Below are 15,312 nucleotides of genomic sequence, written 5' to 3'. Positions count from 1 at the left end.
TCATTTCCAGCCAAGGACTGCTTTGGCCCTCTTGGTTTCCATACGAGGTTTTCCATCTCCAGCTCAGTCACTTTCCTATGCCGGGCTGATGAGTGCTAATAAGCACGAAACTGCAGTCCTCGGCTGGAAATGACTGAGCTGGCAGTGTATTTCATGTAATTATAAACAACTGAAAGCGTTCAATGAAGCATTGGTTCGTGAACAACCGGTAGTAACCGCTGTCATCATTGCTACCACGTGATTAACCAACCAGTCGCTACCGGTAGGGCTCGTCGAACGTAAGCAAAATGAAGTATTTTATTTCATTGAAAGAAAAATGAATGGGTTTATTAGTTTCCCTCAGACACAAACTGTTAAGCATTTCTTCTGTTTTAGAAGCTTCAGCTATAAACTTTTCAGAAATAATGTATTTACTACCTCGCTTGACCGTTTAGTTTTTAATTGTGACTGTACCGTTTTGATCACGACGAAGTTTTGATTTTGACGTGTGATAATCATTAAACTAAAGATTGAATTGATGAGTTTGGATTAAAATGTTCTCACAAGTCGTTAGTAATTGTTTTCGAAAATCTTTGTTGCATGTAAAAAATATCAGCAATCAAATTTTACGAAAAAACATGTCAAGCATTTCCAGCTATCAGTATGAAACAATATCTGTAACTTCTGATCAGGAATATGTCTTACATGTTCAGTTAAATCGCCCAGATACTTTAAATGCCATGAACAAAATTTTTTGGCATGAAATTTTAGATTGTTTCCGGAAAATCAAAGATGATAAAAATTGCCGAGTAAGTATCATTTCTGGAGCTGGGAAAATGTTTTCAGCAGGAATAGATTTTAATGATATGCTGGATTTAACATCCAAAATTGTAAGTAAAGAAGACATAGCTAGGAAAGCCAAATACTTGCAATCTATTGTTGAACAATATCAGATGTCTTTCACTGCAATAGAAGATTGCCAGAAGCCTGTCATTGCGGCAATTCATAATGGTTGCTATGGAGCAGGTGCCAATTTAGCTTGTGCCTGTGATATCCGTTATTGCACAAAAGATGCAGTCTTTGTCATCAAGGAAATTGATATAGGGCTTGCAGCTGATGTCGGTATATTACAGAGAATGCCAAAAGCAGTTGGCAATGATAGTTTACTGCGCGAATATATTTATAGCTGTGAAAAAATTGTGTCTAATGAAGCAAAGGAAATTGGTATTGTAAGCAAAATTTTCTCTTCTAAAGAGTTAATGTTAGAAGCTGCTAATCGTCTTGCTGGTATTATAGCAACTAAAAGTCCAGTTGCTGTACAGGGAACCAAAATTGCCTTAAATTATTCTAGAGATCACTCGGTTAAAGAAGGGCTGGAATTTATGACACTATGGAATATGACAATGTTACAAAGTGAGGATGTTTTAAAAGCTGCAGAGGCTACTATTACAAGGTCTAAAACTCCACCTAAATTTTCAAAGTTATGAAATGTCATTCATTTTTATGTGCTATAGTGTTATTTACCAAAAGCACTTGTAACTGTTATATATAATATATGCATTAATAATCTTGCCGCAAAAGAAATGGTCAAAGTCAAAAACACAGTATTGCTTATTTATGAATATTTTTATATACTTTTTAATATTTCTGCCTTATGCCAAGGTTGGACTGATATCATTTCCTTGTTAAAAAATTAATGTATTTTGCTAAAAATGTAAGATGGAATTCTTTGAAATAAAAGACAACTTGTCTTATTTCTATTTTTTCTCCCCTCCTTAATTTCGTATCTGCAAACTTGGGTGGGAGGGGGGGGGGGGTGACAAAATAAAGGATCTTGTATCTAAATAATCTCTAGGACTTTGTAAATGCAGCTTAGATCGAACAATTGTACATATGGAAAGCATCTACAAGATCCCATTCTAATCTGATAAAACTTCTAAATTCTAATTCAAAGAAAAATCTTCAGACAATTTTCATAAATCAGTTACTACAATCATGGGCGGATCCAGAAATTGTTCATAGAGGGAGCCGGTGATGTTTTAACTTACCTCTACTACATACAGTATTTACACATAACATGGTTTGGGGGGGGGGGGTCGCCGTAGCCTGACAAAACTAAAATTTATAGATCCAATGAGTTTTCCTTTCCTTTTCCGTTGAAAGTTTTCCTAAAAATGCGTTTTCGAACTTGAACTTCATAGCAATTCTGTTCTGAGAAATGTTTCAAAACCTCCTTCCCTCAACATATTGAAGGTCGTCTAAAATAGCGTTTTTTTTGGAACTTCAGTTTCGAAAGATTACCGGAAGAAAGTCACTGAACTGAAAGAAAGCCATTTATTCCCCCAACACTAGCTGAAATATCTACAATTGCTTCACATTAAATTTTGCAAGATACACAAGGGAAGGCCTCCAAACTCACCCTCCTAACATCGCCAAGGTTATCTGAAATAGCCGTTTTAAAAACTTCAATTCCAAAAAGTTTCCGGGAAGAAAGTTCAAACTCCATTATTTTTATCTATGTCGTCAAAGATGGCATACACTTTCGTTTTGGAACATCAATTTGGAAAAATTGCCGGTGCAGGATAGCCCCTCTGTTGTATCCGACTACAATCAATTTTTTTTATCGACTTTAGTTATAGTGTTGACATATGAAATGTCTTTTAGTGATAAGCAATTTTTTTTTTTAAACCTGGAAGAAGAGTACAACAGGTTGAAGTTACCTGAACAAATATTTCTCAACCTGTTTTGACCCACAGACCAGCAAAAATTCTTGAAGCAAATTCACAGATCAGTAATTTTTTTTTTTTTTTGACTATTAAGGAAAAAAAAAACAAAACTTTTCTTGGTGTTAAAGAACTATGACAAAAAATATTTAAATGTAAAGATTAGTCATGGTAATTATACACAAGTAAATAAACATTTAAGAAAGATTATAGAAAATTCTGGCATTCATAGGACTGCCAGAAATTAATCACAAAATGCAGGCAAAAATATATTGGATAATGCTGTGTTTTTTTCTTTTTTCTTGGACATGGAAAAGCGAAAATCTTGAGAGGACCGCAGGGGTGCCCATCCCCCCCAAGCTGAATGGCGCAAATTCCCCCCCTAAATTTTTCTCGCTTTCGAATCGGGTTAAACATAAATTTTGAAAATATCTAATTTCCAGTCGAATTCCGGGGGGGGGGGGGGGGGAGCGCTAACAAATACTATTTGAACTTAAATATTGTTGGATTGTTCCGCCTCGCCTTCCCAAAATTTGCAACGTGGACCTTGAGTAAACAAGTTTTGGAGACCCCTGAGTTTTGCTGCACCTTTTTTCTTCTTCAAAGGTATGAATAATTACAGGGAGAATGGATTCAACTTTCTGTTTAGGGATGGAGTGATTACTAGATGTATGCAATATGAACCTTGAAACAGAAATATAATAGTCAGTTAGCTAGAGAGTACGGGGGGGGGGGGTCTCCCCCGAAATATTTTAGAAAATGTATTTTTAAAACCAGTTTTAGACGATCTCTGGTGATGTTTGGGGGATGAAAGGTTTGATGGCCTCTTTCCGGTAATTTTTCAATATTGAAACTTCAAAAACGCTATTGTAAATAGTCTACCGTTGTGTTAGGGAGAAAGGCAGGTTCGGGGGCTCTCCTCCGATAAGTTTTCAAAATTGTAGTTCTAAAGACGCAGTTTTTAACTATTTGTGGTAATGTTAGGGAAAAAAGAGATTCGGGGGCTCGCCCCCGGAAAATTTTCGTGATAAGTCTTTAAAACCATATTTTAGACTATCTATGGTTAGGGGACAGGCAGTTTTCTGAAATTGATCCTCTAATATTACAATTGTAGCCGACCTTTGTGACGTTAAGAAAAAGAGTTTTTGGAAGCTCTCCCGGAATTTTCTCGAAATTGAAGCCCTAAATTGAAATTTAAGACGATCTTTAATAATGTTGACGAAAGTTTCGCTCCACTTAAATTTTCGAACATGTAGCTTTACGTAAAAACGCAGTTTTGATAGATCTTGATCAGGGCCGTCGTTAGGTCAAAAAACTGGGAGGGGGGTACACATTTGGCTGCCCCTTAATTGTTTAAAACGCATGTTCCAATATGCAGAGAGAGAGAGAGATTTAGCTTCTAGTTTAGCAGGGATAGTCATTTTACTGGACCTTAATACAAGTAATATAAATTTAATTGTAAGGAGAATATTCAATCAGAAATAGGGGGTGTCGAAGTGCTACCTCCTGGATTTTTTTCGAAATTGAAGATATAAAAACGCAGCTTTAGAATATATTTTAAGTTGGAGAGGAAGTAAGTAGAGAGGAGGTCCAATATATCCAATAATTTTTACAGAAATTTTGGTTCCCAAAACACAATCGTACGTTATATTTGATTATGAAAGGCGGTCTGGGGGTTCTCCCCCGGCAATTTTTCAAGATTTTTAGTTGAAAAACTCGGATTTAGACGATCTATGGTGATGTTACAGGAGGAAGAGACTCGAAGTCATCCCCTGATAAATTTTCAAACTTCTTCAAACTCCAAGCACGTAATTGTGAATTATTTCTGATTGCGACAGGTAAAGGGGGGGGGGGGGGGGAATTTGAAAATTGCAGTTCGAAAAATGCAGTTTTAGACGATTTATAGTGATATTAAGGAGAATAGAGATGCGAACGCCATCCCTCCAAAAGTTTTTGAAAATGAAAGCTTTAAAATGTGGTTGTTGACTTTTTTGTTAAAATGAAGTGCACCGCCAGTTTCTTGAAACTAAAGCTCCGAAAACGTAATTTAAGCTTTACCGAACTTACTTCACTTACTTCACTGAAGGAGGATTGGGGGGGGGGGAGTATTGAAGGGGCTCACGCACAGAAATGCTTCGAAATTGAAGCACTAAAAACGAGATTTAAGACGTTTTTCGGTGATGTTGGCGAGAGAGATAGAGGGGGGGGGGGGCATTCTCTCGAAAAATTTCCGATCTGTAGAAAACGCTGGTTTAGAAGATTTTTGATAAGCTAATGTTAATGGGTGGAGAGATTCGAAGTCCTCCCCTGAAAAATTTTCAAAATTGAAATTCAATTAACGCAATCGTAGGCGATTTTAAATACTGTTAGAGGAGTGGGGAGTTTGGGAGATCTCCCTAGAAAAATTTTCTGAAGCCTTGACAATAAAATTTTTGAGGATCTTTAGTAATATTAGGAGGAGGTCAGGTTCGAAAGACCTCAGGGAGTTTTTTTTTAAATTAAAGTCCAAAAGACGAAATTTATTCGGCCGTGAATGATGATGATTGATTAATTGAGTAGGCAATGGGTTTTAGAACGTTTTCCCGAAATTTTTTCAAGGCCTATGTTTTAAAAACTCAATTCCTGACCAGCTTTTGGGACGTAAAAAGAAAGAATTGGAGTTGTCCACCTCAGTTTGTCTACTTCCCTGTCTTCATTTTAAGTTTTAATTATTGGTAAACATAGTGTGGTAATACTTTCTTCCTATTTTAGTTTGCCAAACACGATTATTTGCTTGGATTTTCCACCGTAAAATTGTCAATTTCCAGCCTAATATTTTTGTTTTCTTGAAACACAAGCGTCTGTGGCCCCAGAAAAAGAACTTTTAACATTTTGAACGGATGTGGTAATTTTGTGCGATACCTTAGGTCTTATTTATTCCACTTCATTTTACTTTACATGTTACTCCTGCATCTCTTGACTAAGCTTTGAATTACCCACGATTTTTACGTTCAAATATTTAGAACTCCTGGTGTGATCATTCATCACAATATTTTTAATCTCTCTTAGCATTAAACTGTTTTTTTTCCCCCTCTCTCTCTGTTTCAAATATATTTCTGCGACCCAGGCATTTTTCTCCACTAAGCAACGATTTTCAGAACAATATTTTTCATCAAAAAAATTACATATGGGAAATGTTTCGGCGGCCCCTATGAAGCCATCCTATTTATTTATCTATTTTTTTTTTTTTTTTTAACTGAAGAACCATGAAGCATGGTTTTGTATAACCAGGGCAGCCGAGAGATGAGGCGTGCACCATGTTAGTTTTTTCGCCGGTTCTCCCTCCTATTATGCTAATTTTACTCATGCACAATACTTGAGTTTGAGCCAGGTCCATAGTTTCCGCTTAAGCAGACATACCCACTCTGTGGCCTAGTGAATAGTGCACTGAATACTATTTTTTGCATTAAAAATGTTTGAAACTCACATTTCCGCGGCCCTTACTTTGACAATCTGATTAAAAGAGATCATGGATGTTCCTAAATGGTATTTTAACATTACTTTTTCCATTTAAATTTTACTAAAAAAATGCTTTTTGTCACTATTATTTCAGTTGTTCATTTGTATTTACTATTTTATTTTTTAAAACAACGAAGAGTTTTTCCTTTTTCTTCGTTTTTACATCTCTAAAAGGAAATTGGCGGCTCCCCTTATTAAAAACTGGGGGGGGGGGGTAGCACCGCCCCCCCCCCCTTGGCGTCGGCCCTGATTTTGATAATGTTAGTGGAAGGTGAGTTTCAGTGCCATTCAACCGGCAGTTTTTCGAAATATATACTCCAAAACGCAATTTTAGGATTCTCTTAGATTATGTTAAGAAGAGAGGGGGGAATCAGGGGCTCTTTCTTATAAATTTTTCAAAATTGCAGTTCTAGAAACGCAGATTTAGATGACTCTTGATGATAAAGATGGTGTTATTCGGGCGTTACAGTGAAGGGCGTTCTCCTGAAAGTTTTCCAAAATTGAAGTTACATAGTCAAAAAGGATGGATAGCACACATATACCCTGTGGCAGATATCCTTCGTAAATCCTTAAAAATGGATTCAGCTATTCAGCACACATGGAAAATCAGAACTCGAGAATTTTAACGATTCAAATATTCTTCTATGCATATCAGATACCTTCTATGCTTCCATCGGCGAAAACCAACATCACTGAAAGTTTTAATAAAAATCATCTAATGAAAAATTGAACCAATCCGTTTAAAAATGGTAGAGAAGATGATAGTAAAGTGAAATGAAAAAGTCTACACAAACTTAAGCTAGTTTATGAAAAAACTATAGTAATTGTCGATTAGAGGGATTAAAAATATGTTATTCGCAAACATCAAAACTAGTTCTTAACGATTGTCAAGGTGCAAATGAATCAATGAAAGACAAGTGCATAGTGGTCAGAATCATTACAAACAATAAACTAAGGAGAGGAGAAAACTTTTTATTTTAGTCATTTTTGATCTCTCTCTCCCTCTTATCACTGTCATACATATTCATCAATCAGAATTGTTCTACTTCGGAAGATTTATAATAAATTAAATAGGAAGCAAATCGTCTGATCAAGCTTTGAAACGGGCACAAACTCCATCCCGTCTCTGATGTTCCCTTTATTGAAAAGAGACACGGGTATTAAATTTTGGTAAAAGTACGTGAAAAAAGTATTACTTATGCATCTATTTCTTGTTGAATTAGATTAAATATTTTTTCCTTCCAAAAATCAAAAATTTCATGTTCTAAAGAAAATCAAAACATCTGGAAAAAAATCCCCTCCAAAAATTTTGATGGCGCAACTTGCGCCATAATCCCCCCCTGTGGGCACCCCTGGAGGACCGGGTAGGTTATTCTACAAACCAGTGCCAATCCGCCAGACAACTGCAACAGGAAAAAAAATTAGTTTCCTACACTAAGTTCATCATCAGCTTTTTTAGGCTTGAAATGACGAAAACGGCCTAATTAGAAATTTTCTGTTGTCAAATCATGGTTGAAAAAATGCCGTTTCCATCATTTTGAGTCTAAAAAAAAAAACGATGATTGACTTACTGTAGGAAACTATTTTTTTTCTCTTGCAGTTGGTTGTGCATACTTGAAGTACAGAAAAAAATAAGGCAATACTGGCAGTCGTTTTTTATGGAAAAATTGCTTAAGAAAATGAAAAAATGGGTTTTTTCACTACCCAAAAGCGACCTGTAGGGTAGGTGATAAAAATTTTAAAATGCTAGGGTAAGAAGCCATTACATTGCCCTTTAAAACAAAACAAAAACTGTCTTGGTTTTTCTTGGGCCTAAAAGAGATATAAGCCTTTAAAGTAATACAATAGTAACTTTTGCACATTACTTAAAAGAGGCCAAGTAGACTAGATAAATAAATACCTTTAAAAATACCTTATAACTATATTCAGATAATAACGAATTTATCAGTTGCCCGGAATGTGACGAGTGATCTTTCTCTCTTCCATGGAAGTAAATATGGAATTTATGGTAATGTTTCCAAGGTTTTTAAATGTGGTTTAGATTTTTTTTTGTTTCAACTATAAAGAATTTTCCTTTAAAAAAATGATAGCACTTTCTAATTTTTTTGTCTTTACTTTTGCATAAAGTAATTTTTGGCAAAGAATTGGCTTTATTTGGGACTTATGTTTAGAATGAGACCCAAATCATCTTTCTTTGTTAAAACTGCTGAAAAACAAACTAAAATCTGAATTTTCATTTTTTTTCTCTCTCATTTTTACTTTCTTCTATATCTAATATATAGAAGAAAGTATTGGATTCGTGCAAATTTTCGAATTTTGAGGGATTCGAACGTTTTGAGGTGTACTGAGTCCATTTCGACTATTTTTGGAAAATGTCTGTCTGTCTGTGTGTATGTGTGTCACCAGTTTTTTGTGGCCGCTCTACAGCAAAAACTACCGCATGAAATTGAACGAAATTTGGTACACATAGGTGCCCCTATGTGAACTTGTGCCCATTAGTTTTTGGCGCGAATTCCTCCAAGGGGGGTGGAGCAATGGGACGTTTTTTGAGTTACGCATGCCTGCTATTCCTCAGGAAGTAACTGGCGGAATCAAACAAAATTTGGTCCATGTGTTGCCCCTAACAGGAGCAGGTGCTGATTCAATTTTGGTGTCAATAGCTCAAACGGGGGTTGAGTTATAGAACGTTTTTTGTCGTCAATTGTGACTGCTGTATCTCAAGAAATAACGAACGGAATCAAACAAAAATTTTTTGACAAGTAGCCCTTAGTGGGTATAAGAGCTGATTTTGTTTTGGTGTCAACAGCTAAAAAGGGGGGTAGCGCAATCGTCCGTTCTTTTTTTCCCTATCTCAAGAAGTAATGCTACGTTCTGGTTGAAATTTGGAATATACGAGGCGTGTTTTTAAAGTAAGTTCCGTTTTTATATAAAAAAGGAACGAGTACAGATAGAGCTAAGTAATTTAGTGCACAAAAATCTACCACCCTTACGCTATTTTTCGACATCCCGTGATTTTCCAAGCATTTGTCATAGCGTGGTACAGGTTTTTGTATACCTATTCGTACAAAGTTACCGCCCGTTTAGTCAACCATAGGACTCTTACAGGGCTTTGGCTGGGGCGTTTTTGAACATCCTCTGGCCTGCCCTCACCTCGCTCGCAGCATCTTTCATTTGTTTCGGCATCTAAAGTCTTTCCAAGGTGGTCTGTGGCACAACAGCAATAATGAGCTCAGAGAACATGTTATCCCATGGCTGACTACACAGGCGGCAATTTTCTATGAATAGGTATACAAAAACCTGTACCACGCTATGACAAATGTTTGGAAAATCACGGGAGCAATGTCAAAAAATAGCGTAAGGATGGTAGATTTTTGTGCAATAAATTTCTTTGCTCTATCTGCACTCGTTCTTTTTTAATATCAAAACGGAACTTACTTTAAAAATACCTCGTATGTGAATCCATATGTAAACAGGCTTTGGTTCAATTTTGACTCCAATCGCTCCAAGAGGTGTTGATTTTTTTTTTTTTTTTGCGAATAAAAATAGTTTTATTAATGCAACAATAAGAAAGATAAATCGTAATAGATTGTCGTCTGCGTATTTCTCGTGTTTTTAATTGTATGGAAATTTTCGGAAATATTATCTCAATGATTTAAAATTTTTAACTGTTGCCATCTTATGTTTGTTAATAAATAAAATATTTGTAATTAATTCAAGTAAGGCTTTTAAAGTAACTTTCAATTTTTGCTCTTTGTTTTGTTTTTGCAATAATTCAGACATTGGGATGGTCGTCAAGTTTTTGCATGTGTAATTTTGTTTTTGTTGGGAATATTGCTTCCTCGTCAAGCATGGGGAGGGATCAGAAAAAAGAAAAATATAGAAGAAAGTTTCGTGATGGCCACAACATACTAGTTATGAATTATCTGATGAATAGGCAAAAGCTGAAGCCAATTCAATCATAAATGAGCGACATATTAGGTTATGAGCCTTAGGGTCGTTTTTTTTTTTTTGGCCCAATTGGCTGATATAACAGAGATGGACTAGGGTGCCTTGAGAAAATCCAAATTCTTCAAAGGGTGCCATGATCCGAAAAAGTTTGAGAATCCCTGGCATTTAATCTTAAAGTTAAATAGTTCTGAATTTTACAACAGCATTTTATGGGGAAACTCCAGTTGTCATGACACTTTGAGCTGCTCAGGCATGATCAATTTTCTTTTATAATTGAAATATTTTCAGTAAAATAATAACAATGTCTGGAAAAATTTATTGTGGGAATTTCTATTTATTATATACTATATGATAAAACAATTTCAATTTAAAACCCTGAGATTGCACCTGAGTCATAAATTCGAACTAGCATTGAAGCATATTTTAATGAAAATATATCTCCTAAGATCCACTGATGTCTAATGGACAAATAATTAATTAATAAACTTAATCACTCAATGAAATTTCAAATTTCACCAAAAGAATTTCCCGAAAAATTTGAAGTAACAAAAAAAAAAAGGTAATTGGGGGGGGGGGAATTTTTTCATTTTTTAAAGACTTGCTAAAAAAACAAAAATGAAGCATCTTGTCAAAATAATTAAGATTTTTTTGTGCAAAATTAAGCACTTTACAGCACTCATGGGAACCCTATACATATGGTTAAGAGAATTTAATTTCTCAAATAAGATGAATCATTTTTATAAGTATCCGTTTGTTCAAAGTATCTGTTCTTTGTAAAGCAGTAAGTTACCACCCTGAAGCCAGAGCTATAGCAGAACTACATGCAATATACCGACAGCCTGGTTATCTCATCCAGAGGCTGCAGTTTCGTCCTTTTTGCGGAACCGAGTTGGAGGCAGATGTCATCTTAATGATGCTGAGAGTGCTAACAAGCTGATAGATAACGTAAAAATATCTCGCCAACGAGAGTCCACAGCCGTGGTGTGGTTCAATTCTTAAATTGAAGGCAAAGCTTGGGTATTAAGCACTAAGTTACCGTCCTTACACCAGGGCCTAAGGTAGAACTACATGCAATATACCGACCGCCCGGTCAGGGTTCCTACTTCATTTCAGAAATAAAATGAAGGAGTTTTGGAGGAGTAAAATGAGCTTTTGAAGGAGTGCTAATGGGCTGTCCAGAAATGATGTGATGATATCACACTTTTTTCAACACATTTGACCCACTTCCCCCTTTGTTACAAAGTGTCACATTTCACCTGACTCCTCTTGTCACGTCATATTTTTTATAAACATATTGTTATACTAACGGTGTGATGTCCCTTTTTGTCACCCTCTCTCTTCCCCTTGTCACAATTTCATGAACCCGTCTCCGCCTTAAGGCCTGACATCACTTGTGGATGATCCTTTTTACAATATCATAAAAGTTGTGATTTACTAAACAATTGTTTTTTTCAACACACTCACTTAATATAGTACACATACTTATATATTTTTAAATATTTAAATAATAGACAAACTGACCTTTGGGTGGTGCAGGCAAAAGCAATAATCATAAAACTTGAAAAAATAGCCAAGCACCATTTAAGCATCTTTTACTTCACTTATGAAATGTCTTAGTCATCTAATATTTTCACCTTCAACTTTTATAACTTCTATGATCAATTTGTAAATCACTTTTTTTGGAAAAAAATAAATATATGAAATTACTACATTAAAATCACCTTTATACCTTCGCCCCTGTGACGAAAATAAGTTGTCGAAGTATTTTAAGTTACTGTCATAGAGGAAGATTATGTAGTCTTGAACTCTAAAAGTGAAGGAGTTAAAACAAAAATGAAGGAGTTTGAAGGGCCCTTCAAAACATTTTTCTAAATGAAGTAGTATTGGAGGAGTTTTGAAGGAGCGTACGAACCCTGCCGGTTTTGCCTTCAATTTATGAGTTGAACCGCACCATTGCTGTGGATTCTCGGTAATGAGATAAATTTACTTTATCTATAAGTTTGTTGGCATTCTCAGCTTCAATGAGAGGACATCTGCCTCTAGCTTGGTTATTCACTTTTCCAGACTGACGAGTCCACAACAAGGATGAATCTGTAGTCTTTCGATGTGATAATCGGGCTATTAGTATATTGCATGTATCTTTTCTTGATTATTTTTTTAAAAACTATCATAAAACAGCATGAAAAAGCAATTACAAAATTCAAATATTAACTTATTTATGCTTAAAAAAAATTATCTATGATTGATTGCTTAGAAGCAGTAGTATTTAATTTAATCACACTTATTTTAATGTCTTAAAAGAATCTTTAGTCCCCATCAGTAGCATAGCAAGGGGTTGGCAGGAGTGGCTCTTGCCAGGGGCGCAGCATTTCCACTGATTTAAAAAAAATTATTAAAAAATTGATTATATGAGTAGAAAAATGCTTTTATAAATAGTGAAGCACCGTTTATACGTTTTTGAAGGGACTGTATGAAAAAAGCGTATAAAAGAAGAAACATATTTTTGGTATACGTTAATATGTATTTGACTCTGAAGGGATCAATTTAAAAAACGTATAAAAGAGAAACGTATAAATGGTACTTCACTGTAAAAAAGAAAATTTTAAAAAGTCTCCCAAGAAAAAGAGTTAGAGGGAATAATTAAACAATCCTTAATTCTCAAAAAAAAGGGGGGGGGGGAGTTTTACCTGTGGTGTGAAATTCTATTCCGATTCATCTAGTTAGCTAAAGACTTATACACACAATTTCCACACCAGGGAGGGGTGGGGGAGAGCATTGTATGTTGGATGATTCCATTTTTTGGGGGAGGGACGACATTTTGTGGGGTATAGTTTGAAGTGTATAGTTTTTTTTTAGGCTAAGTATTTATTCTCATTATAATAAATAATAAAAATTTGAACAAAATATTGGGAGGCCTTAGTTAGCGATTTGCCAGTATGTGAACGGTCCTGTTTTTTAGTCAATTTCAGATAAACAATGTTTTTTGTATTTTCTTTGCTTTCCTAGTTATAAGTTATTTTTTAAATGCTTCGACTTTTATTTTAAAAACTAAATAAATAAAGTTTCTTTCTTTCTTTTAGTAAGTGTGTAAATTATGTTTATTGTACATTTTCCTAATGGTTTGAAACAAATTCTATTAAAAATAAAATAAGTAAGTACATGGCTGTAAACGGAACTGAAAAATGTTTATTCTCATTTGGTTTAAGAATGTACATTATTTATATTTATTAATGAATTGCAAATATTACTGGTTTTATTGAATTTAAATGAAATGTTGGGGGGACAACTAAATATTTTGGAAAGGGGAGAATTCTGAATATGCCGAATGAAATTCCAATTTTACCGAATGATAAAATTCAAGTATGCATACATAACATCTACTGCAAAGGAAAATTGGACATTATTGAAAACAATTTGAAAATAGAAAATAAGAATATTAAGGTTACAATATTGTATCTTAATATGGAAAATCAATTAGTCAAATGTTCCCGCCAAAATGTTTTTGGGAGGTCACAGTGAACTCAGGTGACTTCCCATCAGGATGACATTGGGGGGAGGGGGGGCAATTTCCTAAGTTCCAAACCCCCTAAGTACACTACAGGTACGCATAAATCAAACCTTGCTACACCAATGTTAAAGTTATCCAAGATAAAGCACAAAAACATTGTGAACACCATGATCTCTCTCTATCTCTCTTTTTGTTTGACTTTTGCCAAGAAAACTACAATTGTGCAGCTCTCTGCCTATCCTTCTTTTAATGTTGGCAAAAACTAAAAAAAAAAAAAAGAATATCATTTTAAAGCAAAGATTAGAAAAAGATTTTAATGAGGCACCACTTTGTGGGAAATGTTGAATTATGCAGGTTTGATTTATTTAAGTAGTTTTATTCAAATATCCAGCAGTTTTTCAATGTTAATGCTGGATTTTGTTCTGTTTTTGAAGATATGGTTCATCAAAATCGCTGATATTACCCTGTGCTTACTGTATTGAATTCATTTCACATGACTGAGTTTCTGTGTGTTTATTTGCGACATATTTCAAAACATTGTGAAACAATGAAAAAAGATGTTTCTACATAAAACAAAGAATACATTTGAATTGATTATTTCCGAAGGGGCATAAGCCCTACGGGTATTCATTAGACTTACGCCCTTTCTGACATAATCAATTCATATTACAGTGCATTTCAAATTAATTCCATATGTCAGAGAAGTTGCTTTGGCCATGAATTAAATGACTATGCCAGTTTCTCCTTCTTTCAACAAAAAAAAAAACATTGATGCTGGAACTGTTTAGTTCAATATTACAAACACCGAAATTAGAAATAATCGAGGAAAGAAATTCATTTCATGTAATTTAAAAGCTATGGGATTTGCCAATCTGGCAAGCAAATCAATATAAATAAAACAAAGAATATATGTGTGTGTGTGTGTATGTTCCCTATACAAATTCAGTTTTTGCCAGATCTTGACCAAATTTGGTAGGGAGTTACTTGGGCACCTGAGAAGGAATGCAGGAGGGTTTTCAAACGCCAAAAAAAAAGTACGGAACCGTATGAATTTTAATTTTATGGCCCAAAAAGGCATTAAATGGCTCTTTCTACCCAAAATATTTATCCAATTTCTTTGATTCAGGTTCCATTCAAAAGCCCACAAAAAACACCTGTCGAGCTCATTTATTTCCTTGAAATTAAAAAGCACTGCTAAGCTTAATGGAACAGAAATTTTAAATCGGAAAATTATCGTGTGCACAATCTCATTTTTTAAATTAGTGTTCAGAAGGTTGCCACTTTTTTTTTCCTCGGCTGTGACATAAATTGTGGATAATTTGTGGATGTGTAAAATTTTGTTTTTGTTTTGAGGTAAATATTTCCCGCTTTTAATTATTATTTGGCGATTTTTTTTAAAAGGATTTTCATAGTCTTTAAAGAGGGTTGAGTTTATTTTTTTTCAAGAATTTTTGATTTGCTGTTTTCTTTCTTTGAGAATATTATTTTGATGGGAAATTTTGTAGTGTTTTTTTTTTCTCTCTAATTGAAGCCTGATTGTTGAACATGCGTCACTCGGCAAAACTTTTATTTTCGAGGTAGACCGTGCAAAGCAGCTAGTATGAAATAAATATGAAGTCATGTATGGACTGGAAATGGAAACATCCATTACAATGA

The 15,312-nt window shown here is 34.7% G+C and overlaps 1 protein-coding gene across 1 annotated transcript; it reads left to right on the top strand.

Moving 5' to 3' along the window:
* The first annotated feature begins 441 nt into the window (after positions 1-441).
* LOC129217211 (delta(3,5)-Delta(2,4)-dienoyl-CoA isomerase, mitochondrial-like) lies at positions 442-1,733 on the top strand. The gene has a single exon (XM_054851480.1). The coding sequence runs from the start codon at positions 534-536 to the stop codon at positions 1,464-1,466; it is 933 nt and encodes a 310-aa protein (XP_054707455.1). The 5' UTR covers positions 442-533; the 3' UTR covers positions 1,467-1,733.
* The last annotated feature ends 13,579 nt before the right edge of the window (positions 1,734-15,312 follow it).

The sequence above is a fragment of the Uloborus diversus genome, chromosome 2 (genome assembly GCF_026930045.1).
Source record: "Uloborus diversus isolate 005 chromosome 2, Udiv.v.3.1, whole genome shotgun sequence".
Lineage (NCBI taxonomy): Eukaryota > Metazoa > Arthropoda > Arachnida > Araneae > Uloboridae > Uloborus > Uloborus diversus.
The sequence above is the reverse complement of the archived record's forward strand: the minus strand, read 5'-3'. Positions and strand labels throughout refer to the sequence as shown.